General features: G+C 49.7%; 1 protein-coding gene across 13 annotated transcripts; it reads left to right on the plus strand.

The window, feature by feature from the left end:
- The first annotated feature begins 151 nt into the window (after positions 1-151).
- PNPLA6 (patatin like domain 6, lysophospholipase) lies at positions 152-27,583 on the plus strand. Of its 13 annotated transcripts, XM_080940960.1 has the most exons (36): positions 152-271; positions 975-1,128; positions 1,208-1,270; positions 1,380-1,448; positions 1,772-1,859; positions 2,016-2,098; positions 2,254-2,351; positions 6,308-6,448; positions 6,540-6,699; positions 7,117-7,197; positions 7,334-7,462; positions 7,664-7,744; positions 7,839-8,004; positions 8,292-8,375; positions 8,835-8,944; positions 9,078-9,245; positions 9,332-9,409; positions 15,221-15,426; positions 15,682-15,813; positions 15,891-16,014; positions 16,257-16,370; positions 16,468-16,543; positions 18,139-18,282; positions 18,473-18,536; positions 19,516-19,684; positions 19,861-20,043; positions 20,592-20,710; positions 20,924-21,080; positions 21,379-21,495; positions 21,581-21,650; positions 22,100-22,216; positions 24,967-25,268; positions 25,915-26,031; positions 26,247-26,343; positions 26,468-26,577; positions 27,299-27,583. In XM_080940960.1, exons 3-36 carry the CDS (start codon positions 1,247-1,249, stop codon positions 27,371-27,373), a joined length of 4,053 nt encoding a protein of 1,350 aa, XP_080797086.1. In that variant the 5' UTR covers positions 152-271; positions 975-1,128; positions 1,208-1,246; the 3' UTR covers positions 27,374-27,583. The 13 variants fall into 13 exon arrangements, with proteins under 13 accessions (XP_080797086.1, XP_080797085.1, XP_080797087.1 ...); XM_080940959.1 differs by lacking the exon at positions 152-271 and having other exon boundaries at positions 1,059-1,128; positions 1,211-1,270; XM_080940961.1 differs by lacking the exon at positions 152-271 and having other exon boundaries at positions 1,059-1,128; positions 1,211-1,270; positions 18,142-18,282.
- The last annotated feature ends 216 nt before the right edge of the window (positions 27,584-27,799 follow it).

The raw sequence follows: 27,799 nt of genomic DNA on the forward strand, positions 1-27,799 counted from the left end.
CTTTAAGAAGCCGCCACACTAGGCATGGCTGACGCAGTGCGACCTTCCAACCATGGCGGGAGGCGGGGAATGGGGCGTGCCCTGCAGCGGAATAATTTAAAGGTGCCGCGTCTGAGACAGCGGACAGAAAACTAGGGGTGTTGGCCGGCGCTGGGTGGACCTGGTTGCAGCTCCTGAGTGGTCCGAGTTTCCATCGAGCGAGCAAAGGTGTCCCTTCGAGGACCGTTAGCGAGCTTCAGCTTTGCCCCGGATCGATTTGTCCTGATTCCGGGTAGGTCCCGACTTTTTGATGCTCCAATACCACCCCACCCCCATCCCTAAGTTCCTTGTCCCGGTGTTTCCGCATCGGTAGCCAGATGCGACCTAGAGTACGGAAAGGGAGTAGTCAATCTAACAATTTTGCAGGTAACATCTCGGGGCCCTGAGATCCCTCTATATTTCCATTAATAGTCTAAAGACACCAAAAAGATCTCCAGCGTCCCAGAAGAGTCCCGGTAGCATTCCTACCTCCCTCGGTATCTTCCTAGAAGCTCTTGGGCTCCTTAGTAGCTGTGTGTATCACCGGATCTCAGTAACTTTCCAGTGCGTCGTTCCTCCTACCCTCCCCCAATTCCGGCGTCCCTGGTTACACCTCCTGCATCATCTCACTAATCCCTGGGATGCTCCGGACCGCGAGACCCCGTAACTTTCCTTTTATGTGACATTTAAATCTCCAAGCTTAAAAGCTATAACACTGGGAGCTCATCTTACTCCGATGGCCCTTGAGCCCCCATTTCAATAGACTCCACAGCAGTGCTCTATGCCCCAGCTCCCAGCTTCCTTGATGAGGCAAGCTTGGGGCAGGAGCCCGAAGTCCAGTTGTCGCCTCACCCTCCTGGCTTACAGGTCCTGGTTTCTCCTGGAGTGGGACATCAAGTCTTTACAGGGTGTAGGAGGGGGTCTCGCCTGAGGGTTGGTTAATCAATCAAGAGTAGTCCGACTTTAGGAAGGAGCCACTGCCAGAAGAGATCATGGCTTAAGGGCACCTGCCAGCGAGCTGCTAACTGTGGGTGCCAGGACGGATACCCTTTGACCATTGGGTGCAGATGAACACGTTGGGGAGTCTGGTCGGCCTTATGCATAAGTGAAGTAGGTTAAAGAACTGGGGGCTGGGCTCACCCCCTTGATCTGGGCTGGGAGGTCAATTTGCCCCTATCCTTCTGTCTAGCAGTACCCCCTCTAGACGCTCTCACCCCAACCCCGGCGAATGGAGGAGTCAGTCCAGTCTAAGGTATCTAGGGGGCGTGGCTTGTGAGATCAGATAGGGGAAGAGCCTGTAGTCAGTGCTGGGTAGGCTTGATTGACATCTTGTTCTGGTCACTTCTGCTCCTCGATTTCAGGACTGCAGGCTACCAGACCTGCTACCTAGTCTGAAACAATCAATGGAGGCCCCACTGCAAACCGGAATGGTAAGGGTTGGGGAATTTTTGCACCGGACTACAACTCCCGGCGGGCTTGCCGTGCACCACGCGATTCTCTCTTCGAGAACCCTGTATGTGCAGGCGAAACTACGTTTCCCGGCATGCATCGCGGGGACCTAGACTCTGGGAAGGCTTAGTTGCTCCCCACGTAGGGGGTGGGAAGGAACCGGCATTGACCCATTCTGCAGATGGGGACACCGAGTCACGAGCTGAATACGACCTCCTCCGGGGCAGAGGTGATTCGAAAGGCCCTGGAGGAGGGCTTAGGAGGACGGATATGCGTTGCCCAGCCTGTGCCGTTTGTTCCGCAGGTGCTGGGCGTGATGATTGGGGCCGGAGTGGCGGTGCTGGTCACCGCCGTGCTCATCCTCTTGGTGGTGCGAAGGCTGCGGGTGCAGAGTGAGGATTTGGAGGGCCCCTCGGGGGAAGGGGGAGGGATACTGTAGGGATGGAGGGGAAGCTGCAATACCCGGAGAGACCAAGTAGCTGGGGTGGGGAATTTGTTGAAGCCTGCGCGGAGCTCAAAGCACCATCTCCCCCGCCCCCAATCCCCAGAAACTCCAGCCCCGGAGGGTCCCCGGTATCGGTTCCGGAAGCGGGACAAAGTGCTTTTCTATGGCCGGAAGATTATGCGGAAGGTGAGTTCCAAGACCTACTGCTGGCCTGGCTGACCACAGAAGCCCTGCCCTTTTCCTATTTACACTTATTAGTGGACATCTCTGCCTTTATAAAGGTCTCCTTGGATCTGCCCTTCCTCTCTCCCCAATTGACTCAATATTCTGAATTCTCCCAGGTGTCACAATCCACTTCTTCCCTGGTGGACACATCAGTCTCCACCACTTCGAGGCCCCGCATGAAGAAGAAACTGAAGATGCTTAACATTGCCAAAAAGTAAGGCTGACACTGAGTGTATTGACCCAGTGCGAGACGGGTCAGCTCACACGGGAGTTTTTGTATTTCAGAGTTCTTGAGCCATGTGGACTGTCTGGGAAATATTCCCACAGCAGAGGGACATCTCAAGGCCCTCACTTGGCAGGGGCTATCTCAGAGTTCTGCCAATCCCAGACATGACACTTCTGGTGTGAGCATGTGTGTCACTTAAGGCTTGTCTCATAATGTTTCCCTGTCCGTGGAGTACATTAGGAATCTACACCTGCTCTCTTACCGTACTGGATGGAGAGTTTATTCAAGGTGGCTTTTTGCAATCTCAGATATTTGTATGGCTAGCTAGAGGGGCTGTTTCCCAATCCTGTTCTCCAGAAGCATCATGCTATCTACAGGAAACCATCTCTCTTAGAGATGCTGTTGTCTGTGTCGTTTACCCTGTATAGTTCCTTGCTCTTGGGGGTGGGAGGCTATCTCAAGTAGTGTGTGTGTGTGTGTGTGTGTGTGTGTGTGTGTGTGTGTGTGTGTGTGTGTGTGGTGTTGTTTGCTTGGGTTTGTTTTGCTTTTTGAAACAAGGTCTCATTTAACCCAGGCTGGCCTGGAACTTTCTGTATAGTCAAGACTAACGTTAGCATCTGCTCCTCCTTTGTGTTGAGATTATAGATTTGTGTCAGTATGCTTGGTTTATATGGTCCTGAGGATTAAATTCAAGGCTTTTTGCATGTCAGGCAAACATGCTAAGGGAGCCACATCCCTATTCATTCATTCATTCATTCATTCATTTTTTGCAGCAAGCACTCTGCCACTGAACTATTATCATTAGCACCTACTTTACTTAAATTTTGTTTATTACTTAAAATGTATTTGTCGTGTGTGTGTTTGCATGTGGGTGTGAGCATCTTATAGCATGTATGTGGCAATTGGTTATCTCCTGCTATGTGGATGTCAGGGATTGAGCTCAGGCTGTAAGGCTTGGCACAAAGTGTCTTTACCCACAAGCCATCTTGCTGGCCCGACGTTTTTTGCTTTTTCAATTTATTTAATTTACTTTGTGGTCCACAGTGTCAACCTCAGAGACTGGCCATGGTAGGCAAGCATTTTTATCAGTGAGCTACACTTAAGCCGTATACGTTTTGTTTGTTTGTTTGTTGTGTTTTGTTTTTTGAGACAAGGTCTTGCTAAGTTATCCAGGTTGGCCTTGAACTTTCTCTATAGCCCAGGCAGGCTTTGAACCAGTGATTCTTCTTTCTCAGCTTGCTGGGTAACTGGAATGACAGGCCTGTGCCCATCACACTTCCCAGTTTAAGAATTCCTTTGTGGGCCAGTAAAACGGCCCAGTGGGTAAAGACATCTGCTACCCAGCATGGAGGCATGTGTCCTATTCCTCGGAACCATATGGGGGGGAGGAGAAAACTTACTCCTGAAAGTTGTCCTCTGACCTACACAACACACACATACACATACACACACACACACACACACACACACACACACACATATGAGAGGTGGGGGGCTAGATAAATCTATATTTGAATTTATTTATTTATTTAATGTATGTGAGTACACTGTAGCTGTTTTCAGACACACCAGAAGAGGGCACCAGATCCCATTACAGATGGTTGTGAGCCATCATGTGGTTGCTGGGATTTGAACTCAGAGCCTCTGGAAGAGCAGCCAGTGCTCTTAACCACTGAGTCATCTCTCCAGCCCTATATATGAATTTTTAAGAAATAATTTTTTTGCATTAAAAACTTAGAAAGATTATCTCAGATGTTTATCAGTGTCTTTGAGAAGGCTCTTCTAGGGATCTCTGTAAGTTAAGAAATGGCTCTGGAATCTTCTGGCATCATGAGGTCTACCTGAGGGTCTTTTTACACCAGGGGGTCATCCTTGAACTCTATGACAAGCCATGGTATCACAGACCTTTTTGTGATTTTGATAGAAAAACTGTTGATAAAGCTTTGCAAATATCAGTATCTGGGTCTAATCTTCAGAACCCATGTTTTTAAAAAATCTGAGTATGGTAACTTACTTGTCATCAGTTCTGGGGAGCTGGACACAGGCAGTTCTCTGGGTCTCACTGACTGGCCAACACACCACTGAGAGACACTGTCTCAATCAGATAAGGTAGACAGCCTCTGCAGAACTAAACTGAGGCTGTCTTTTGGCCTCACACACTCACACACACAGACACACACATCACACACACACTACACATACCACACACACACACACATATCACACATACAGACCACACAGACAGACACACATATACACAACACACACACACCCCACACACACAAGTGTACCTCTAGCTTTTCTGAACCATGAATTGGCTGTGGTAATGACATGATGTTAAGAAGAACCCTGAGGTCTTCTTGAGTTCAGGATGATCATCTCGGAACGGTGAGCCAGGAAAAGGCTTGGTTAAGATCTCAGTAAAAGAATTCTTCCAAGCCTGGCATGGCGCACACCTGCCATCTCTGTTCTCTAGAGTGGAAGCGGGAATATCAGGGGTTCAGGGTCACCGCTGGCTACTTAGCCAAGTCTGAAGCCAGTTTGGGTTACAAGAAACACAGCCTTGAAACACCAACAAAACAGAACAAAATGAAAGAGTTCTATTCGGGCTTCTCCCTATCACTGAATTTAATTCATATGAGAAGGTCCATCTCAGGACTCTTGTGCTAGTGAAGGGGCTGCCCCATGGCCACTGTGACTCACAGGAAGGAGTTTTCCCCAAGTCCTTAGCAGAAAAGCTGTACCTAAATCCTCCACATTAGAAGAGGGGTAGCTCAAGTATTTGTCAGGATCAGAAAAGTTACGGTGGGGTTCACTGAGACCTGCAAGGAAGCTAGCTCGTGGGCCTTTTATCTCTTTCTCTGTTTTAACCTTTTCTTCCCTTTTGTTTCCCTTTCCTACCTTCTTTTTTTTTTTTTTAATGAACTAATTTAGTGTATAGGTATGTGTGATGTATGTTCCCATGTGGGTGATGGTTTTGTCTAGATTGGCTGAGATGACTTTCAGGTCTCTTGTGAAAAGTACAAGTGCCATCAGTCTTAACCTCGGGGTTTAGTCATTGAAACTACAGAGTCCAGGGGACAGAGTTCATGAGGCTCCACCCCTCCTGAGGAGGTCTGAGCTGTCAGTGTTTGCTTTGAGCCATAGACTTCAGTGTTGTAGCCACTAGGAAGTTGCTCAAAGCAAAGTGTTCATGCAAGCACTCCTAACTAAACGCAGTGGGCCACAAAAACAAACAAGACACCCATGAAAGTCGGAAGGGGTCCTCCCGAAAAGAAGGGCTCTGGCAGAAAGGACATCAGGTTAGAAAGGATCTCGGAGGCCACGACCAAAGCTCCTTAGATATTTGTGTGAAGTTGTGAACGAATAAAATAAAACTCGTAAGAAAATCGAGGGTCCGATCGAGAGCCCTATGGCTGGGGGATGAAAGTCCCTGAAGTTTACATCGTAAGTTTATTCTGCAAGGGGGTGTATGGTAAACATTTTAGGCTGTGTGGGGCACACGCAGTCTCTGTGCTGGCTGTCCAGATCTGCCTGTGAAGTGAGAAGAAGGTGGCCATAGGAATGTGTGAGTGAATTAACATGGCAGCGTGCTAATAAACCCAATGTCAAAAGTAAGAAGAGGGCCTGATCCAAGCAGTGGGCTGGTGTTTGCTCTGTATATAAACGGGGGGGTAAGTGGGTGTCTTCGTTTCGAGCACCCTGTTACCCAGAAGTTCTCAGCCTGTGGGTTGTGACCCCTTTGGGGGTCGAACACCCCTCCTGCTGGGGTCACCTAAGACCATCTGCAGGCCAGACATTTGCATTACAGTGCATGACAATTGTAAAGTAACAACAGAAATAATGCTGTGGTTGGGGGTGGGGCAGTCACCACAGCATGAGGAACTGTATTAAAGGGCCGCAGCCTTAGGAGGTTTAGAACCACTGCTCTAACCTCCCGGCAGGATCTTGCGTATCCAGAAGGAGACTCCGACCCTACAGCGGAAGGAGCCCCCACCTTCAGTGCTGGAGGCTGACCTCACAGAGGGCGACCTGGCCAATTCCCACCTACCCTCTGAGGTGCTCTACATGCTTAAGAATGTTCGGTAAGTGTCAGGGTCTGAGTGTCTGAGGGTTCTTGCAGAGCCTGGGACTACTCTCACCTCCTCCATCCCTTTCCCACTGCCCATCTTATAGGGTGCTGGGTCACTTTGAGAAGCCACTCTTCCTGGAGCTCTGCCGGCACATGGTCTTCCAGCGTCTTGGGCAGGGGGACTATGTCTTTCGGCCCGGTCAGCCAGATGCCAGTATCTACGTGGTTCAAGACGGGCTGCTGGAACTCTGCCTACCAGGGCCTGTGAGTGTGCACTGTGCGGGGCCGCTGTGGGAGGCGAGGCACTGGACATTTAGATACTGCTTTTGTGGATGTGTAGTCAAAAGTCAGGTTAATGATGGCTTAGTATGGGAGCCCAGTGGTAAAGCCTTTGCCCAGTGAGGGACAGCAGGTGGGGCTCAGTGGTAGAACCCCCGTCTAGAATCCCCCAGCAAGGTGCTCACTGATGAGTACTTGCCTGCTGTGTGTAGTAGGGTTATAATTCTAATGTATAGAAGTATCAGAGGACTGGGTGGCCATTTGGGAAGACCCAACAGAGCAAAGAGTGATGTGCAGGAAGCAGCACTGGTTAGGAGGTTTGTGAGCTCAGTCGTTATTGGGGTGACTCGGAGATGAGATCCGGCGGCAGGAGACTGGCATCGGTCTGTCCCCTTGTCTCAGGATGGGAAGGAGTGTGTGGTGAAGGAAGTCGTTCCTGGAGACAGTGTCAACAGCCTTCTGAGCATCCTTGATGTCATCACGGTGAGTGATAGTTTCAAGTTGGGTAGAAGGGAGGGGCCCCTGATGCTGCTCTTGTCACTTGCACCACAAAGGGTGCAAGGAGCAGGGAACGTGTCACAGATCTCAAGCTCATCTCTTCTTTCCACACGTCTCCCAGGGTCACCAGCACCCCCAGCGGACTGTGTCAGCTAGGGCCGCACGGGACTCTACAGTGCTGAGGCTCCCAGTAGAAGCCTTCTCGGCTGTCTTCACCAAGTATCCCGAGAGTTTGGTGCGAGTGGTGCAGGTCAGCCGGCCTTTCACCTCCTCCACGGTGGCAGAACACCCGCCCTCGTACCATCCCACTTATCGGGGGCATCAGCACGGTGGTTAGGCAGCAGTTACTGCTTATGACTCCTGGGCAGCCAGACCTCTGTGGAGGCTGCTGACGCTGACTGCTCACTCTCCTGACCACTCCTCTCCCCTGCTCCTGCCCTGGTTCCTGCAGATCATCATGGTGAGGCTGCAGAGAGTCACCTTCCTGGCACTTCACAATTACCTGGGTCTGACCAATGAACTCTTCAGCCATGTGAGTTGGACACAAGCTCAAGAGAATGTGGGGACTCGGCTGGGGGCACTTGGATATACTATAAATGACTCTCTGCCCTCCACTCCCGCCACAGGAGATCCAGCCCTTACGTCTCTTCCCCAGCCCTGGCCTCCCAACCCGAACCAGCCCTGTCCGTGGTTCTAAACGGGTAGTCAGCACCTCAGGTGCCGAAGAAACCCCAAAGGAAACCTCTGGTCGGCCCCTTGACCCCACTGGAGCACCACTGCCTGGACCTGTAGGTACGTAAGGTGGCTCCTACCTGCCCCTCAAACATGTATTTACGTCACCGCTATGGAAAGCAGTGAGGGTCAGATGGCAGCTTGCAGTTCTCTCTTTCGACCTTGTGGGTCTCAGAGCTAGAACTCGGTCAGCAAGTTCGATGCACGTTTGGCACATTACTCACTGAGGCTAATTTTGCAGACTTAAACTGATCCTGCCCAGATGCCCTCTGTTCCTCACTCTTCCTAGTTCTAGTGTGAGGCCTAGGGACCTGAGGGCAGAATCCCAAGCATTGGTCTCTTCCCAGGGGATCCTGTGAAGCCCACATCCTTAGAAGCACCCCCAGCCCCTCTACTGAGCCGCTGCATCTCCATGCCAGTCGACATCTCAGGTTTGGAGCCCTGATGGGTGGGAAGTCAGGGGTGGGTAGTGCGGGAAGGACCCTTGAGGGTCTAGATTTGAATCTAGGACATGCTGTTTTCAGTCCTGATCTTCTGTCCTTACCTACAAAATGAGTGTGTAGATCCTACTTCCTTGGTTCTTAGTTTTTTTTTGTGTTTTTGTTTGTTTTTGTTTTTTTGGTGGATTTGCTCTGAGATCGTTCTCCCAACTGTGTTAAGATAGATGCAGAGGTAAAGTGTGGTCATTAACTAGTCATGTCTGTCATGGTTGCAGCATTGACGTGCAGTTAATTTTGGTTATAGCTGTGGTTACTAACATTTTGGGTTTTTTTACTTATTTACTTTGGAGCTGGGGGTAGAACCCAAGACCTTACTACGCATTCTAGCCAAATACTTCATCTCTCAGCCCCACCCCAGCTCCATCTTTCTTGCCTCTCCTCCATGCATAGGCTTGCAAGGTGGCCCTCGTTCTGACTTTGACATGGCCTATGAGCGTGGCCGGATATCAGTTTCCCTTCAAGAAGAGGCATCTGGGGGACCTCAGACAGCATCCCCTAGGGTGAGGCCTTCTCTTTTCTCCCATCTCACCTCAGCCCCCCTTTCAGAAAACGCTGGCCTTGGTCAGTTGGCAAGCCCCTTGAAAAGGTCAGTTGGGAGGGCACACAGGAAATCACAAGTCCTGCCTTACTCAGACCCCCACTCAGGAGCTCCGAGAGCAACCAGCGGGCGCCTGTGAATATAGCTACTGTGAAGATGAGTCAGCCACAGGCGGATGTCCCTTTGGGCCCTACCAGGGCCGCCAGACTAGCAGCATCTTTGAGGCTGCGAAGAGGGAGCTAGCCAAGCTGATGCGGATTGAGGTGAGCAGACTATGGAGGGATGTGGGGCATGAGGAAGGCAGGTGGAAGGCCTGGCTGGGCCCATCTCAACTCTCCTCCCTCCCCAGGACCCCTCTCTACTGAACAGCAGAGTCTTGTTACATCATGCCAAAGCCGGCACCATCATAGCCCGCCAGGGGGACCAGGTAAGGCTGACCCTTGAGCTGTGGTACCCAGAGCTCATCCTCTGACTTCTGACCTCTGAGCCCTGACCTTGATGTAGGGATTACCGCTTTCCTTGGCCAGTGGCCAACTTCTCATCCCTGTAGTTTTTGGCCTCTTACCCTGAGAGGATACGTTGTGTTGTTTTGAAACAGGGTCTCAATGTGTATCCTTGGCTTGCCTGGACTCACTGTATAGACCAAGCTAGTCTTGGACTCACAGAGATCCACCTGCCTCTGCCCCTGACTGCTAAGATTAAAGGTGTGCACCATGTGTGGCCTGTCCATACAGGGTTTTATGATCTTCACCCACTACCTTCACCTCAAGTGCCATCGGGCTATTAAACCGTCATCTCTCATCCCTCATTTTTTTTCTCTTGGCATTCCCAACCTTGAACTCTCTCCTATGGCCTCCATGATCCTGTGGTGTGCCTCCATGTTCTGTCCTCCTTCCAGCCTCGGTGCCTCCCTGCTTGGATAGGTGCTCATTGGATAGGTAGGAATAGGGCTAGGAGTAGAATTCAACTAGAAGAGGGATCTCCCATCATGCATGAAGCTTTGGGTTTCACCCCCAGCACGACATAAGCTAAGTGTCATGGTGCATGCTTGCCATCCTAGCACCTGGGAAGTAGAGGCAGGAGGATCACAATTCAGAGTCATCCTCAGCTACATAGGAGTTCATACTCAGAGCTATATGAAACCTAATCTCCAAAAGCTAAGAACAAAATCTATTTATATATCTTTATATAAAAACAGAGAGCATGTGTGTGTGCATGTGTGTTTGTGTATGTGTGTGCATGTACGTGTGCATGTGTGTGTGTGTGTGTGTGTGTAAAGTTGACCAGGAGACCATAAATTCTCACGTATGTTAAGAAAAATACAGAGGAAGGATACAGTAGTCATCAGTTAAAAGCTGGAGCAGGGGAGGCTTGAGAGATGGCTCAGTGGTTAAGAGCACTGACTGCTCTTCCAGAGGTCCTGAGTTCAATTCCCAGTAACCACATGGTGGCTCACAACCATCTGTAATGAGATCTGATGCCTTCTTCTGGTGTGTCTGAAGACAGCTACAGTGTACTCATATACATTAAATAAATAAATATTTTTTTTAAAAGAGCTGGAGCAGGGAGGGGTGGCTCAGTGGTAGAGTTAGAGCATTTGCCTGGCATGTGCAAAGGCCTAGAAGGCATTGTCTCAATTAGTGATCAATAGGAGAGGGCTTAGTTCATTATGGATGGCACCATCCCTGGGCCAGTGATCCTGGATTCTATAAGAAGACAGGCTGAGCGATCCAGAGGAAGCAAGCTGGTAAGCAGCATCCTCCATGGCCTCTGCATCAGCTCCTGCCTTCAGGATCCTGTCCTGTTTGAGTTCCTGTCCTGACTTCCTTCAGTGATGAACAGCAAGTGGGGAGTGTACGCCGAAGCAGTAAACATAGTGTATGAAATGCTTTGTAAGCAGAAGAATATGAGTTTGATCCCTGTGACCACATTAAAATACAAGGCCTGATTTAGTGGTATTTACCTGTAATCCCAGGGCTAGGGAGGTAGAGGCAGGAGGATTAGGAGAGTTCACGGTCCTCCTCAACTATGTAGCAAGAGTGAGGCCAGCTTGGGCTATAGAAGGCAATGTCTCTAAAAAGTAAACTAAAAAGAATTATCCTAAAGTTATGCATATAAAATAACATGTTTAGACCTGTATCCTGTCACCAAGGGACCCTCCCCCCCCCCCTTTTTCTGCAAATATTCCAAAATCCGGGGGGGGGGGGCAGAATTCAAAATACAAAACACTTCTAGGCTCAAGCACTTTGAATAAGGGATTCTCAGCCTGTATTATAACAAGGGATCTAGTGAAACAGGTTTTGAGAAATGCCGTTTTATCCTTTCTTGGAAATTCTGAGTGACTTCATTAGCTTGTTCAAGGCCTGAGAAGTTCTGCACTGAAATGTTCCTAATCTCAGGTTGGCAATCCATGGCAGCTCATTGGTAAGCACTCGGTATGTAATCCCAAGGGCTGGAGTTCGAATCCCTAGCACCCACGTGAAAAACCAGGTTTGTTTGCTCATAACCCCAGCACAGGTGAGCTGAGAGAGCAGCAGACCCGAGGCTTGCTGGTCATCTAGCCTAACCTAAGCAAGCACCGAGTCCCAGAGTTTAAACCTTGTCTCAAAAACCACAGACAAAGGGAGCCAGGTGAGGGGTACATGCCTTTAACCCCAGCATTCTGGTCTCTGTGAGTTTGAGGCCAGCCTGGTCTTCACAGTGAACTCTAGGCCAGCCAAGAACACATAATGAGACCCTGTCTCAAACAAAGAACAAGAACATGGACAGCACCTGAGGCTATCCCTTTGGCTTCCCTACACACACACCTGTACACACACATTCAGCAAGAAATGATAACCTGATTTTAGTAATGCTCATATGTAAGCCACACACTACCTGGAGATTGTTTTAGAAGGTTATATACACTTTGCCCCCTCAGCACTGTTGGCTCTTTGGCATCAGACAGGTTGATGTGGTTGACACAGAGGATCTTTCCATCCCTGAGTAGTTTCAGTTCCCCTTTTATAAAGGGGTGGAGGAGCTAGGGCGCGTCTTGATGGCCAGACTAACCACAAAAGAGAGATGCATTTACTGAGCATCTGCCATGTCGAAGATCCTGCCATACTTGCTAGACAGAGACAAGGAAAAATTGTATGTCTTTGGTACACGATTGGTCAGCAGTTCTGATGGACATCACTCAAAGGTGCACGTAAATCCTTGTAAACTCAGAGGGCTTAGAGCTTCAAAGAGCCACATTCTTGTCACTACAAAGACTGGATTAAACGGGGCAGTGCCTCTAAGGATGTGACCACCAGTGAAGAAGGCAGGGTGAAGAAATTAGTTAGGTATAGGTGGGTCAAAGTTCAGTCTAAATAGAAAGCAAATTGTGCAAAGTTCTTGGGGTGAGGCTGCCTCGCTTTCGAATGTCCAGGAATGGTTTTTATTCCTTTTTCCTTCTTTCTTTTCTTCTCTTTCTTTTCTGTTTGCACAGTGTGTGTGTGTGTGTGTGTGTGTGTGTGTGTGTGTGTGTGTGTGTGTGTGTTCATGCAGTGTAGAGATGTGGAGGACAGAGGACAACTTGGGGGAACCTGTTCTTTCCTTTCACCACGTGCAACCTAGGATTGAACTCAAGTTGTCAGGCCTGCCAGCAAGTACCTTTACTACATGAGCCATCTTGCCTGTCCCTGCTGAGGCCCCCCAGTAGCTCAGGCTAGCCCATAATTCACTGTGTAGTCCAGGCTGTCCCTGAACCAGAATCCCTCTGACCTCAGCACTGTACCTGGCTGAAATCTGTTTGAATCCCATCACTGGATAGGAGGGAAGATGAAAAAAGAAAAATACTTGAAAATAAATATGTTCCATGTAGAAAACAAAAGCAATGGAGACCTACTGCTTTAAAGTTTTTTAATTCTTTTTTTTAATATGTAAGTATATATGTGGGCATACATGCCACATCATATATGTAATGATCAGAAGACAGCCTTTGAAAGTCAATTCTCTCCTTCCACTACATGGGGCCCAGAGATTGGATTTGGCTGTCAAGCTTGGGACCAAGCAAGGGCCTTTATTCTGAGTGATGGCAAAAGCCCCAAAGAGGATCTCTTCAAGGGGGATCCCATTGTTGAATAGAACTTCATAACTCAATAGAGTGTGGCTATTTAAACTGTATACTTTGCTGAGTTCTTGTGTGTTCAACGAGTTGTGGGATCAATTTTAAAACATTTGATCACCTTGAACAGATCTCATTCCTCTAATCTTTCTGTTTCCATAAATGCGTCTGTTTTATTTTTGTCAGACAGTATTTCACACTGCCCAGGCTGGCCTTGAGCTCTTTCAAGTAGCTGAGTGTGGCCTTGAACTCTGTACATGGTTGATGGTGGCCTTTCTCATCCTCCTTTCTCTGCCTCTAAATTGCTGGGAATTATAGACATCTGCCACAGGCCTGGCTCTGTGTGGGCTTTTGCAGCTTCCTGTTGGGTTTCTTTTTGGAAGAATGCATAGGCCTTAATCTGGTCTAGGAGTTTGGCAATCCATTAGCAGTGTCTGTCTTGGGTGCAGACTCTGGTGCACACACATACATAGGACCGTCCTGTCTGAAACCAACAATGATTTAGTGTGGCTGGAGAGATGGCTAAGAAGCACTTGCTCCTCTTACAAAGGGCACAGATTCAACTCCCCGCTCCCACATAACTTACAACTGCTTGTGATTCTAGATCCAGGGAATCTATTACCCTCTTCTGGACTGTGAAGGCACATGGTGTGCATTTGCACACACAAGCAAACACATGCACATACACATAAAACAGAAATACATCTTTTTTTAAAAGGCTGGACATGGTAGCACATACCTCTAACCTCAGTACTCTAGGGACAGAGATAGGTGGATTTCTAGAGTTCAAGGTCAGCTAGGTCTGCATAGCATTCCCAGGCCAGACAAGTAATAGTGAGACCCTTCTTTAAAAAGAAAAACACAAATAACGCATAGATAAGCTTAAGACTAGTGTGTCTATCCTGGATAGGTACGACATTTCCTAAGCAATACAGTGTAGCAGTTTTTACATGGTATTAGAGTATAAATCATTGCCCAGAAAGAGTTTAAAGTGTGCAGAAGTCTGCAGGACTCCTGTGTGATGTGTACAGGTTCTATGCAAACCATTTTGTCCAGGTGAATTATACTTTGAGCGTTGGACATTAAACAAAGACTGATCGCTCAGATCCCGTCTTCCCTTTTCCCACTTTTGCATTCTCTGATCACGAGGATTACTGATAAACACCTGTATATCTGGTGCTGGGGATTGAACTCTGGGCTTCATCTGTGTTATGAAATTACTCTAGTGAGCTACATTTTAAATTATGGCAGGGTTCCACATATCCCAGGCTGTTCTTGAACTGGGTGTGTAGCTGAAGATGACCTTGAGTTTTTGCAGCTGGAGTCATGCATCACTGGATTATAAGGTGGTGGGAGTTGAATTTGGGGCCTCTGACTTGCTAAGCAAGCATTCAGTCAACTGTGCCACATCCTCGTTGGTTTTATTCCATCTTATTTCTTTTTATTTTTTTTGGTTTAAATTTTATTTATTTTTATTTATATGAACACACTGTAGCTGTTTTCAGACACACCAGAAGAGGGCATCAGAGACTATTACAGATGGTTGCGAGCCACCACATGGTTGCTAGAAATTGAACTCAGGACCTCTGGAAGAGCAGTCAGTGCTCTTAACCTCTGAGCCATCTCTCCAGCCCCCGTCTTATTTCTGAGACAAAGCCTTACTATGTAGATCTGTCTGTCTTCAAACTCAGGCTGTCTTCCTGCCTCAGCCTCACAAGTGCTGGAATTGTAGTTGTAACGCCACACTTGGCCATTTGCTTGATTTTTATTATTTCTTTTTTTTTTCTTTTTCTTTTTTTTTTTTGTTTTTTGTTTTTGCTTGTGTTGTTGAGACAGGGTGGTCTCAAACTTGCTATGTAGTCAAGGGTGACTTTGAACCTCCTTCCACATGCATTTCTACCTCAGCTTCCAGAATGCCAAGGTCTGGGATTACAGTGTGCAACACCATGTCTGTGTATGTAATGGTGGGAATGGAAGATGGGGCTGTTTGTGCCCTAGGTAAGCTCCTTACCACAGGAGCTATATACATAGCCTTTTCTTCCTAACCCTCTGTAAGGCTTTCTTGTGGGGGACACTGATCTGAGTTTAGGGGAGAAGTGCGGAGGCATTGGTAATGCTCATCTCATTTCCCATCCTCTTTTCCAACAGGATGTGAGCCTGCACTTTGTGCTCTGGGGCTGCCTGCACGTGTACCAGCGCATGATTGACAAGGCTGAGGAAGTGTGTCTGTTTGTGGCACAGCCAGGGGAGCTGGTGGGACAACTGGCGGTGCTCACCGGGGAACCCCTCATCTTCACGCTACGTGCCCAGAGAGACTGCACCTTCCTGCGGATCTCCAAATCCGACTTCTATGAGTAAGGCTCGAGGGGAGGTATGGCACCTAGATGACCAAGGCCCAATTAGTTTTTTCCAAAGGGGAAGAGTCCAAAACATACTCCCCCCCCAACCCATTCTAGAAGGTTAGGATGGAGCTCCTAAATCGGGCCTCCCAACATCTTCTAAGATAGATGTGAGTCCTTTCTGTTTCACTCTCAAATCATCAGCCGTTTTCTTCATTCCTTTTAATGTGCTCCAAGAAGGCCTAGCCCCGCCTCCCTCTTTGCTTCCAGGATCATGCGTGCACAGCCCAGTGTGGTGCTCAGTGCAGCTCACACGGTGGCTGCTAGGATGTCCCCCTTCGTGCGCCAGATGGACTTTGCCATTGACTGGACAGCTGTGGAGGCTGGACGCGCGCTCTACAGGTACCACGCTCGCCCTACCTCACTGCTCAAACCCTGCCTGCAATTCTGTCTGACTCTCTACTCTGCACCCACCCCAGGCAGGGAGACCGTTCAGACTGCACATACATTGTACTCAATGGGCGTCTCCGAAGTGTCATCCAACGAGGCAGTGGCAAGAAGGAGCTAGTTGGGGAGTATGGCCGAGGGGATCTCATTGGTGTGGTAAGGGCAGCCCCATATCTCTCCGAGCATTGCTGGCCCTTCACCTACATGCACATCATTGGAGTGATCAGATGGAATTGGAGAACTCAACCCCGGTTTTAGCACCAACCCAGACCTCTTCCCTGGCTCATTCTTACGGAGTCAGAAGCAATCAGTCCAGTGGGTGAGGAGTCTAGACTCCACCCTCTATGCTTCTTCGGGTCCCCGTTATCACCTGGGTGAGTTCTTATTTTGTGTCCCAGGTGGAGGCACTGACCCGGCAACCACGAGCCACCACTGTACACGCTGTGCGAGACACAGAGCTGGCCAAGCTCCCCGAGGGCACCTTAGGCCACATCAAACGTCGGTACCCACAGGTGCATCTTCTGGTTGGGGACCGCAAGGACCAGGGCCTCCCGTACGCCAGGCTGCCTTTCAGTCTTACTGAACAGCATTTGCTTCCCTCTGCCTTAGGTCGTGACCCGCCTTATTCATCTGCTAAGCCAGAAAATTCTAGGCAATCTGCAGCAGTTGCAAGGACCCTTTCCAGGTGAGAGTTTGACAGCCTCAGAGCATACTGGGGGATTTAGTCTGGCACACCCAGAACAAGTGATCAACTGGCATGGAGGTGGGATTGGAACCGGAAGTTTTGCTGGGAAATGTAGTCCTTGTTTCTAGGCAGTTCGTTAATTGATCTAAAGTCTTAGCGGGCAGATTTTTTTTTTTAAGTAAGGGCAACATTTTTACTACTTATGTATCGTGAATGTGCGTGCAAGTAAAACTGCACGCACACGTGTGGTAGATCAGATGGTACTAGGTGCACATTGGGAAATAGCTTCCAAAATTAAACTGGCCTGCTAGAAAATGGGTTGTTTATACTGGTGTGTAGTTTCTGTGAGCTAGAATAAATCATGGTACAGTCTGTTTGAGTCGTGCCACCAAACGCACCTGAGCTTCTACGTTTTTGCTAACCTTTCCCTGACATAACCTTCACAATCAGGAAATAAAGGTGGAAGTCATATAAGTCCCAATGTTAGGAGCTGGTAAGTATAGAGGGAAACAAAGTGAGGTCAATTACATAGAGCTGCAGGCAAAAGGCGGAAGAGAAAGATGAATCAAAGGAGGGTTTCTGAGGACTGTGGGCTGAGCCGCCACAGTTTACCTAAAGCTCGATGTGGAAAAGAAGTAGAAAGTTTGATGGTTTGGAGCTCTGTTTCGTGTTGCGCACACTGGCTTGAAGTTGCTGTGTAGCCAAGGATGACCTTGAATTTATGATACTCTTGCCTCTACCTTCTGAATGCTTTAGATAACAAGCATATGCCTTGTTATCTAAAACATGAGTGTATGTTGTGGACAGAAACCCAGAGCTTTGTGCATGCTAAGTCAAGCACTGGACCTATAGCTCCAATCCAGGGTTTCTGTTTTGTTTTGTTTCTTTGAGCCAGGGCAAGGGGTAACTTGAGAGGAAAAGAAGGGCTTGGGAAAATATTTGAGTTCACTGAGGTTGTCATATGGAGGGAAGAAACAACCAGCAAGTAGAGTCTGAAGTGAGGCCTAGGCAAGAGATGGGAATGGCAACCTCGTCTAGGCTGTTAGCTGAGAAACTGATCAGTGACACAGGAGTCACAAGTATGTTCTTGTCTAAGTCGGTGTTGAGACATAGCAGCCTGAGCCAGGGTGGGCTGTGTACGGGCACCGTGGGTAGCACATGTCTGTTATCCCAGCACTGAGAGGTTGGATGCAGGAGGCAGGATCTCAAGGTCATTCTCAGCTATGTGTCTCAGAAAATAACAGCAACAACAAACTTGCATAATGGGTCTCCCTGAGATTAAGGCTCAAAGTAAAGGGTACTGGCCAAGTCTTAACGAGAAACACCCAAGGATGGAATTGTATGTTGGGTACTCAGCATGGCTTCAGTATGGTGTTGTCATAGTTCAGAGCAGTGAGAAGCTGTAGGCTGGGGGATGGAGGAGGATGAAAAGGAAGTAGAGGAGGTATGGGGGGCTGTGAGGAGACGGGGTGGGGGGAGAAGAGGAGGAAAGGAAGATAGAGAGGAGAGATTGGTAGAAGAGGAGGTGGTGGGGAGAAAGAGGATCCCTCTCGAAACAGAGTTGCTCAGCCATCTGTGACTGGTGGGTGTCTCAGCAGGCTCCGGGCTCAGTGTTCCGCAGCACTCAGAACTGACCAACCCAGCCAGCAATCTGTCCACTGTAGCTATCCTCCCCGTGTGTGCCGAGGTGCCCATGATGGCCTTCACTCTGGAACTGCAGCATGCTCTGCAGGCTATCGGTGAGTAGGGAATCTGTCCAGTGGGACCGTGTGTGTATACAGCAGTCACCCATAGTAAATGCTGGATGAGGGGGTGGTGGGTGTGATGGAAGGGAACCTAAGCCACAGGGATGAGGGACCAGTACTCTGCTTTAGGAGAGGCCTCCCAAGCGCTGAAGTGGGTTTCTAACCTTCATTCCTCAACTCCTAGGTCCCACGCTCCTCCTTAACAGTGACATCATCCGGGCACGCCTGGGGGCTTCAGCGCTGGATAGGTGTGTGGGGGTTGGAGAGTGGGGCTGGAAGGGCGGAAGGCCTGTATTGGAGATTCTTTCAGATTGGGTTGAAGAACTAGGCTTCTGAATCAAGGAGTCCTGTCTGTGTGATCAGTAGGGAGACATTGTGGGCAAGTCCATTTTGGTAGCAGGGGCGTCAAACTGGAAACTCAGGGGCCACATGCAGCTTTCATGGTTATGACTGTGGCTCAAAGCATACTTAAAATATTATGAGTATTTATTTAGTATTTGTGAGTTCACTGTCGCTGTCTTCAGATACATCAGAAGAGGGCATCAGATCCCATTACAGATGGTTGTGAGCCACCATGTGGTTACTGGGGATTGAACTCAGGATCTCTGGAAGAACAGTCAGTGTTCTTAACCGCTGAGTCATCTCTCCAGCCCATGAATTGTTTTTTTTTTTTAATAATTACTTTTTTTATAATTACAAATCTAAATAGTTGTCTATGTATTTATTTATTATATATAAGTACACTGTAGCTGTCGTCAGACGCACCAGAAGAGATCATCAGATCTTATTACAGATGGTTGTGAGCCACCATGTGGTTGCTGGGATTTGAACTCAGGACCTCTGGAAGAACAGTCAGTGCTCTTAACTGCTGAGCCATCTCTCCAGCCTGAGCTGTTTTTTTTTTTTTTTTCATTGTTTGTTTGTTTGTTTCCTTTGTAACTTAATTATGTGGTTATTGAGCATTAACATTGTCGATGATTTCATGTGGCAAAGTAATGCAAAACAAATATATGTGAAAATAAATATACATATGCCTTTGTAATATCTGAGTCCCCATTTCAACACCTCTACCCTCAAACCCCAACTCCCTGCCTTGGCATGAATTTTAATTGCTGGGACCAGAATTATCTAAATATCCCCAGCATTAGGATTGCATTATCTCTATATCGGGAGAGGTTGTGGCACTCCAGACCAGCTCCGAGATAACATTCCCTCATTATATCCCAGCATTCAAGAATTCCGGCTGTCAGGGTGGCTGGCCCAGCAGGAAGATGCCCATCGCATTGTGCTCTACCAAACTGATACATCCCTGACGCCTTGGACCGTCCGTTGCCTCCGCCAGGCTGACTGCATCCTCATTGTGGGCCTGGGGGACCAGGAACCCACTGTCGGTCAGGTCTGGAGACTATATACACTGATTGCCCACACATAAACCGCAGTCTTCCCTCAGGATCTCATCCCTTGCCCTTCTGTACCTGTATAAGGCCATGGACGCTGGTGTTCAGTGAGGGAGCTGAGCTTGGTTGGGTGTGGGTAGAGAAGGTTAACCTCCACCTGTCTCTTGTCTTCCAGCTGGAGCAGATGCTGGAGAACACTGCCGTACGTGCCTTGAAGCAGCTGGTGTTGCTGCACCGGGAGGAAGGCCCCGGCCCCACGCGCACTGTAGAGTGGCTCAACATGCGCAGCTGGTGCTCCGGGCACCTGCACCTGCGCTGTCCTCGCCGCCTCTTCTCTCGTCGCAGCCCAGCTAAACTTGTAAGGGGTGGGAACCTAAAAAAAGGAACCCAGGGGAACACCCCCTCTTCTACCTAAGGGATTGGGTTTGGGTGTGGCATAAAGAAGAGCCTTAGGAGCACACCTGCTTGGGAGTATAGTTTGAGGGATACTTACCCTCCAATCGGGGTTGAGGCCTGAGAATTACTGTTCTTCCCTCTGGGACCGAGGTTTGGGCGTGGCTTGAAGAAAGGCCTGTGCACACCCCTTGTGGGCGTGGCTTGAAGAAAGGCCTGGGGGCACACCCCTTGTGGGCGTGGCTTGATGACACGCCCTCCTCCACCTTGGGTGGCCTTTGGTGCATCTGCCAAAGGTTGTAGTTTAGGGGTGCAGCATGCTCCACAGTGGGGCAGGACCAGGGCTTGGGCAGGGCCTGGAAAGGACCCCTAGGAGGCACACCCTCCTCTGTCTAGGAGCAGGACTTAGGGAGATTTGCGAGGGTCGGGGAACGTAGCAAAGATCAGTATATCCCCTAGACTTGTTCCCTATTAGCTCAGTCTAATGCATCTTTATTCTCTCCTGGATCCCAGCACGAGCTGTACGAGAAGGTTTTCTCCAGGCGCGCAGACCGTCACAGCGACTTCTCCCGTTTGGCACGAGTGCTCACAGGAAACACTATTGCTCTGGTGCTGGGTGGGGGCGGAGCCAGGTAAGGGACAAGCATATTCAAAGACACAGCTTCCTTACTGTGTCTTAAGGGGTAGGACCAGGATGTGTAAAAAGGGGTGGAGCTAGTACCTTGGAGACACCCCACAGCCTGGTTACAGTTTCTTTTTTCAGGAGGGGAAGTGGGAACAAGAGAATTCCTGGGGGTAGGTCCCCGCAGATCCTCAGCTTGTCACGGGTCCCCTCCATTCTGCAGAGGCTGCTCACATATTGGGGTGCTGAAGGCATTAGAGGAGGCAGGGGTCCCAGTCGACCTTGTAGGAGGCACATCTATAGGCTCCTTCATTGGGGCCTTGTATGCGGAGGAACGCAGCGCCAGCCGTACTAAACAACGCGCCCGGGAGTGGGCCAAGGTGTGTTTTGTGTGGGGTATTAGGAGATGGGGTGGCAGGGCCCCAGAAGCACGGGGAGGCCTGTGGAGATGCCATAGCCTGATCCAGTAATGTGGGTAGGGTTCCTGTACTCTGGAAATTCTGCCAAGATCCTTCCAGAAACATCACTGGGACTTTGGGTGAACCCTCCGTGACTTCTTAGCCAACCAGAGCAATTATGATATTGAGTGACACTCACAAGCCCTGTGTGTATGTGGATATTCCTGGAGCGATGATCTCGGTGACTCTCGGCAATTCCTGTTGACCATTTGATTCCTAGAGCATGACTTCTGTCCTGGAGCCTGTGTTGGACCTCACATATCCCGTCACCTCCATGTTTACTGGCTCAGCCTTTAACCGAAGTATCCACCGTGTCTTCCAGGATAAGCAGATTGAGGTATGTCCATCCCCGGCACCTGGCCCTGCTGCCGCTTCCCGTGGGTTTTCCACCCTCTTCTACTTTGGTCTTTACCCCTTCCCAGGACCTGTGGCTGCCTTACTTCAATGTGACCACAGACATCACTGCCTCCGCCATGCGTGTCCACAAAGATGGTGGGTGCCGTCCTTCCAAGCCCTGCTACAACCATGTTGGCCAGCTGTGTGGGGATGGGTTGTAGGGGAGGAGGGGCAGCTGAGCGTCTGGGACGTTGTTAACACAAGTGACCGTCCACCTGGGCCCGTCCACCGATCACTAACCCATCACCCACTAATGTCCCGAAGGCCCCAGGTATGTCCGTTCTCAGGGGTGGGGAGCTGGGAGGCCTGTCGGGCACCTCACCCCCTCCCGCCATCCCCACAGGCTGCGTGTGGCGTTACGTCCGGGCCAGTGCCTCCTACTGTCCCTACCTGCCCCCACTCTGCGACCCCAAGGACGGGCACCTGCTGGTGGACGGGTGTTACGTTAACAACGTTCCAGGTCAGCGAGCCCACAGGCTGGCCGGGCCTCCGAGTGTGTCTGAGCGTGTCTGTGCGTGTCTGTGTCTGTGTATCCCACCGGGCAGGCTCCCTGTGGCGGTATGTGCGCGCCAGCATGACGCTCTCGGGCTACCTGCCCCCGCTGTGCGACCCGAAGGATGGGCACCTGCTCATGGACGGTGGCTACATCAACAACCTGCCAGGCAAGTGGCTGCCCACCCACATCTGCATGGACATTTGTCACCAGGCACATGCCCACTGACTCCTGCACACACAGACTAGAATAGACAAGTCCTTTTGGATGAAGAAGCTCAAGAGGACACACACACACACACAGCTTACACAGGGACATAGACTGACACACGTGCGTGCAGGCATCTATTCATGCATACAGGTATGTGAGTGCATGTAGACAGTAACATGAACATTTGAAGAGTACACACATCAGACATGGAAGCACACTTCCGTGATCGCAGCACTCGGGAGGCAGAGGCAGGTGGATTACTGTGTTCCAGGCCAGCCTGGTCTATAGAGTGAGAACACTCAGGGCTAAACAGAAAATCCCGGTCTGAAAATAAAACAAAAAGGAAAAAAAAAGTTCAAGGCCTTCCTTAGCTACATGATGGATTTGAGGCCGTCCTGGGCTACATACGACTCTTTTCTCAAAACAACTTTCCTCGTGTGAACAAAGCTCTCTGCATTCTACCCCTGCTCACAGAGAACCGGACATGACGCTGAACGCTCGTCATCCCGGGGTTCAGATCGAAGCAGGAGGTTCAGGAATCCAAGGCCATTCTAAGCTACAAAGCAAGTTCCAGACAAGCCTGAGCGACAGGAAACCCTGTCTGTAAACAAATAACAATGCAGTGACTTCCCACTCTCGTGTGTCACAGTGGACACAGGGATGGGTGTATGAGACACAAGAGCTGGTGCCTGTACATGCACATACACAGAGAACACACTTCTACATGTGCACACCAGCTTCCCGTACACACCGCGTCTCTCGGGTGCTTACATAGAACACATGCACATGTATGAATAAACACATACTTGAGAAGTAAATAACCACACTGGCCAGTGTACTCATTCATATCTCCTGCACACTCTATGGGATCTGTGTGCATAGACTTGTAGATTGAATAAGGTGCCTACGTGACCAAGATGAGCATTTTTTTTCACAACCACCAATGTAAAGTTGTTGTTGATTTTTAGACAAGATCTCATGTAGCTCATGGTGGTCTCAAACTTGATAGGTAATCAAAGATGATCTTGAATTTCTGATCCTCCTGCCTCTACGTCTGGGATGACAAATGTGCTCTCCCATGCCCACTTTGCATGGTGCTGGGGATGGAATCCAGGGCTTCCATGCTGTGCAGACACTAGCTGAGCTACATCCCAGGTTGCCTACTGACTTCACAAGCATGGATGGGAGGTAGATGCCAGCGAAGCTCTGAGAAGCCTCATCCTTCTAATGGGTGGTGGTGCACACCTTTAATGCCAGCACTGCAGAGGCAGAGTTCTGAGTTCCAGTCCAGCCTGGTCTACAGAGTGAGCTTCAGGACAGCCAGGGCTACACAGAGAAACCCTGTCTCAAACAACAAAAACCAAATAAACAAACAAACTCAGTCTCAAAAGTGTACACCCCAGAAACATGTTAGTTACGCACAGACACACTTGACCTCACAGACCAGCATCTGGCCGGCTATAGCACACTATGTGCACCTGTTGCAGAACAACAGGGGTGAAAACTCAGAGCAGATCTAAAAGCATTTTCTAATGGTCCTGCCAGCACTGGAAATGTTCTGTACACGGAAACACAGAGGCGTTCACAGACCTGCAGGTAGACAGGCACACTTGGATATGCAGACACACACAGGGCTAGAAAAGTGGTTCTGTGGATGGCACAAACATAACCTGAGCTCCATCCCATGTAAAGATGGCCACGGTGGTGGACATCCATAACCCCAGCACTTTGAGGGATGGGAGAAGTAGACTCAAGGTTCCCCAGGGCTCACTGGCCAGCCAGTCTAGGCGAGGACGAACTCCAGGTCCAGTGGGGTACCTTTTCTCAAAAAGAAAGGCACAGGGCTTGGCAGTTAAGAATGTGCACTGCTCTTGAAGAGAACCTCAACTCTGTTCCCAGCTACATCTGTTCGTCCATCTTCACAACTACCTGTAACTCCATCTTCAGAGATATCTAACGCCTCTCTTAGCCTCTGCAGGCATTGTACACGTATGCACATCAGCACGTGCAGGCACACACCTAAATACACAGAAATACATTTTTTTGTTTTGTTTATTTGTTTGGTTTTTAAGACTGGGTTTCTCTGTGTAGCCCTCACAGTTCTGGAACTCGCTCTGTAGACCAGGCTGGCCGTGAACTCAGAAATCCACCTGCCTCTGCCTCCTGAGTGCTGCGATTAAAAGTGTGCATCACCTAGAAATTTTTTAAGGTGTCAGGTGATAGAGGAAGACACCCCGTGCTAACCTTCAGCCTGCACACACACACACACAGAGATGGATATTTCCTGACATGCATTCAGACAGGCCTAGCCAGAGGTGCAGGCTCAGGAGGACAAGGTGCTTGCTTCCCACAGGGTCTCAGAAAAGAGGGATGGAAACAGACATTCAGAGGCGTGTGCAGGTGATGTGCATACCCAGCAACATACACTCAAGGATAACTACACCAAGTTGAATAGACAGTCAGGCTCTGTATTACACAGACCTGCAGACAGACAGCCACAAACATGACTGCCACTCTCACTGGACCATCTTCTCTCGGCTTTGTTTGCATAACGTCCCATGTCATTTGCATGACAGCATGGTGTTTGCATGCTCCCCACCCCCAACCTCCATGTGTCCATCTTCACGGTGGTATCTGTGGGACTGGGTTGGGTATCCCTGCCCTGCTGGGCTCCCGTGGGGAGAGGCTGCTGACCTCCTGGCTCCACAGCGGATATCGCACGCAGCATGGGGGCCAAAACAGTCATCGCCATCGACGTGGGAAGCCAGGATGAGACAGACCTCAGCACCTATGGGGACAGCCTGTCTGGCTGGTGGTTGCTGTGGAAACGGCTAAACCCTTGGGCAGACAAGGTAAAGGTTCCAGACATGGCTGAGATCCAGTCCCGCTTGGCATACGTGTCCTGTGTGCGGCAGTTGGAAGTCGTCAAGTCCAGTTCCTACTGCGAGTACCTTCGTCCATCCATTGACTGCTTCAAGACCATGGACTTCGGAAAGTTCGACCAGATCTATGTGAGTAGTTGGGCTATGGGAGGTAGACAGTGATCAGACAGTAATGTTCGCAGCAGATACAATCCGGATATGGCTGCGTGTATTCTACGTCTGCACTAAATCTGTTGTGTGCACTGCCTGAAGCACCGTGTAGCGGTTTCTAACAAGTGGAAAGTGAAAGTAGTGATCTGTTGGTAATGTCTGCTGTGGGTCTGGAGAGGGATGGGGTAATATGTTGTATGCCACTGACCCTGCTGAAATTGATCAGTAGTTGCTACCCAGAGGCTCCAAGTTAAAATGTCTGATGTACCATAATGGATTAATGTCTACTGTAGACATGGGTCATGACACTATTCACAAACGTGATGCATAGTTTCAGACCTTGAAAATAATTTCTGCACATCACCATCTTGTGTTAGTTGGTACTTGAAATACCTCATGGGGCTGAGTGGGAAAGAGATTTGATGAGATTGATTAGTAATGTCTGGCAGGGACAACAACTGGAAATCTGTGGGCAGGTATGCTACGCATTGCTCTGAACTAGATTTCAGATGTCTGCTCTTCCAGAAGTCAAGTACTTAATGGGGATACTGAAGGAAGCTGTGTGTAGATGCACCAAGGCTGGTGGTAGTGTCAGGCATAGTCCCAGCCTCCGTGTTTCTTGCAGGATGTGGGTTATCAGTATGGGAAGGCTGTGTTTGGAGGCTGGACCCGTGGTGAAGTCATTGAGAAAATGCTCACAGACCGGAGATCTACAGACCTTAATGAGAGTCGCCGTGCAGATGTAAGCCTGTGATGCTTCTGCTGGGACCAAACTTACTCAGAGATTCCAGAACCCCAAGCCCCTCTATTCTAGAAACCCCAGATGATCTAATGCATCCCTGGGTTTTACTGATCCTCTCAAGTCTCAGGCACCACCTCAGAGTCCCCTCTGAGCTCTTAAAACCCTTCAGACCATCCCTACTCCCAAAGTCTCACCCACCCCTCCCCACCCCACAGATACTTGCCTTCCCAAGCTCTGGCTTCACTGACTTGGCTGAGATCGTGTCCCGGATTGAGCCCCCAACAAGCTACATCTCTGATGGCTGTGCTGATGGTGAGGGACAAAAGGGACCCTTGAGAGTTGGGCGTGCTGGGCCTGGAGAGGGGGTGCATGCGTGGCTGGAAATACCAGCTCAGCCCACGTCTCCTCACCTGCACCTTGATACTTCCCATCTCAGGGGAGGAGTCGGATTGTTTGACAGAGTATGAGGAAGATGCAGGACCTGACTGCTCAAGGGATGAAGGGGGCTCCCCTGAGGGTGCCAGCCCCAGCACGGCCTCAGAGGTGGTAAGAACGGACAGCCCAAAGATCCGTGTCCCCAGCAGATCACATGTGCCGTGGGGGGAACTAAATGAGGTCTTGGGGGTGACTTGAGAACACAGCCTGGAGATGGGAGATTCATGTCTCCCCATCTTAGGACCTCATTGGTTTACGTCTGTTGCTGTGACAAAATACTCTCCAAAGCAACTCCGGAGAGAGGGTTTATTTATGTCATGATTTAAGGTTGCACTCAATGTTTGAAGGCGAGTCAAGGAGGCAGGAGCTTGAGAGACTGGTGACATTAAGTGCAGTCAGGAGACAGCAATAGGTACACACATGCCTGCACTCGGCTCTCTTCCACTCTACAGCCCTATGTAGGGAATGGTGCCACCCACAGTAGGCAGATCTTCCCACTACAACTAACTGTGTAAAGATACCCCCACCACATTCTCCCAGAACAACGTGATTCAGGCACTACTACTTCATTGAGACTCCACTCCTAGGGTATTCCAGATTATGTCAGGTTGACAATTAAGATTAACCATCCCAATGTGTTAGTGGCCCTGGGCCTGGAAGTGTGTCACAGTGCACAAACTGGTTGTTTCTAAAGTGACATTTATCAAGCAAGGCTTGAGATGAAACTCGTTTTGAGTGGTGAGGGTTGGGCAGCTCTATTTGTCACTAAGTGAATTCCACAGGTGACATTCACCCAGCCTGGATAACACACATATATTACCTGTCCCTCTAGGAAGAGGAGAAGTCCACACTCCGGCAACGACGCTTTCTGCCTCAGGAGACTCCCAGCTCAGTAGCAGATGCCTGAGGACCTTGACAGGGAAACCCTGTTCCTAGACTGGATTGTGGGTGGGCCAATGGGGGAGCTCACACTGAATTCCTGCTGCTATACTGTGACACTCCCTGGGCCCTCCCCCCTTGGCTCCAAGGACCACACACTGGACTGACTTGCCCTGTCCCTGAAGGGAGGGCAGGACTGCACTGATGACCTTTGACCAACTGTTACCTTCCCCCCAATAAACTCTCACCTCTTTCGAAGCAGCCTGGAGCTGTCTTTGGGTTTCTGGGGCTCCTTGTCACTGTCTGTGCTTGAACGTTGGGCTGAATCTGAAGGCGCCTCCAGCGCGTCTCACTGCAGTGGCCATCCCCAGGTGGGGACACTGCACCCTGGCTCCAGACGAGCTCTGAGCATGCCTTGTCTCTTCTTCCCTGGCCTTTGGATGATCCGAGTGTC

This window comes from Micromys minutus (genome assembly GCF_963924665.1).
Source record: "Micromys minutus genome assembly, chromosome: 29".
Classification (NCBI taxonomy): Eukaryota; Metazoa; Chordata; class Mammalia; order Rodentia; family Muridae; genus Micromys; species Micromys minutus.

Excerpts from the sequence above, each read along its gene's own strand:
- PNPLA6 (XM_080940954.1), top strand. The coding sequence starts at position 1,649 with ATGGGGACACCGAGTCACGAGCTGAATACGACCTCCTCCGGGGCAGAG. Across the intron at positions 7,463-7,663 it reads GTTTGGTGCGAGTGGTGCAG|ATCATCATGGTGAGGCTGCA; the intron begins GTCAGCCGGCCT and ends TGGTTCCTGCAG. Across the intron at positions 16,371-16,467 it reads TCAAACGTCGGTACCCACAG|GTCGTGACCCGCCTTATTCA; the intron begins GTGCATCTTCTG and ends CCTCTGCCTTAG.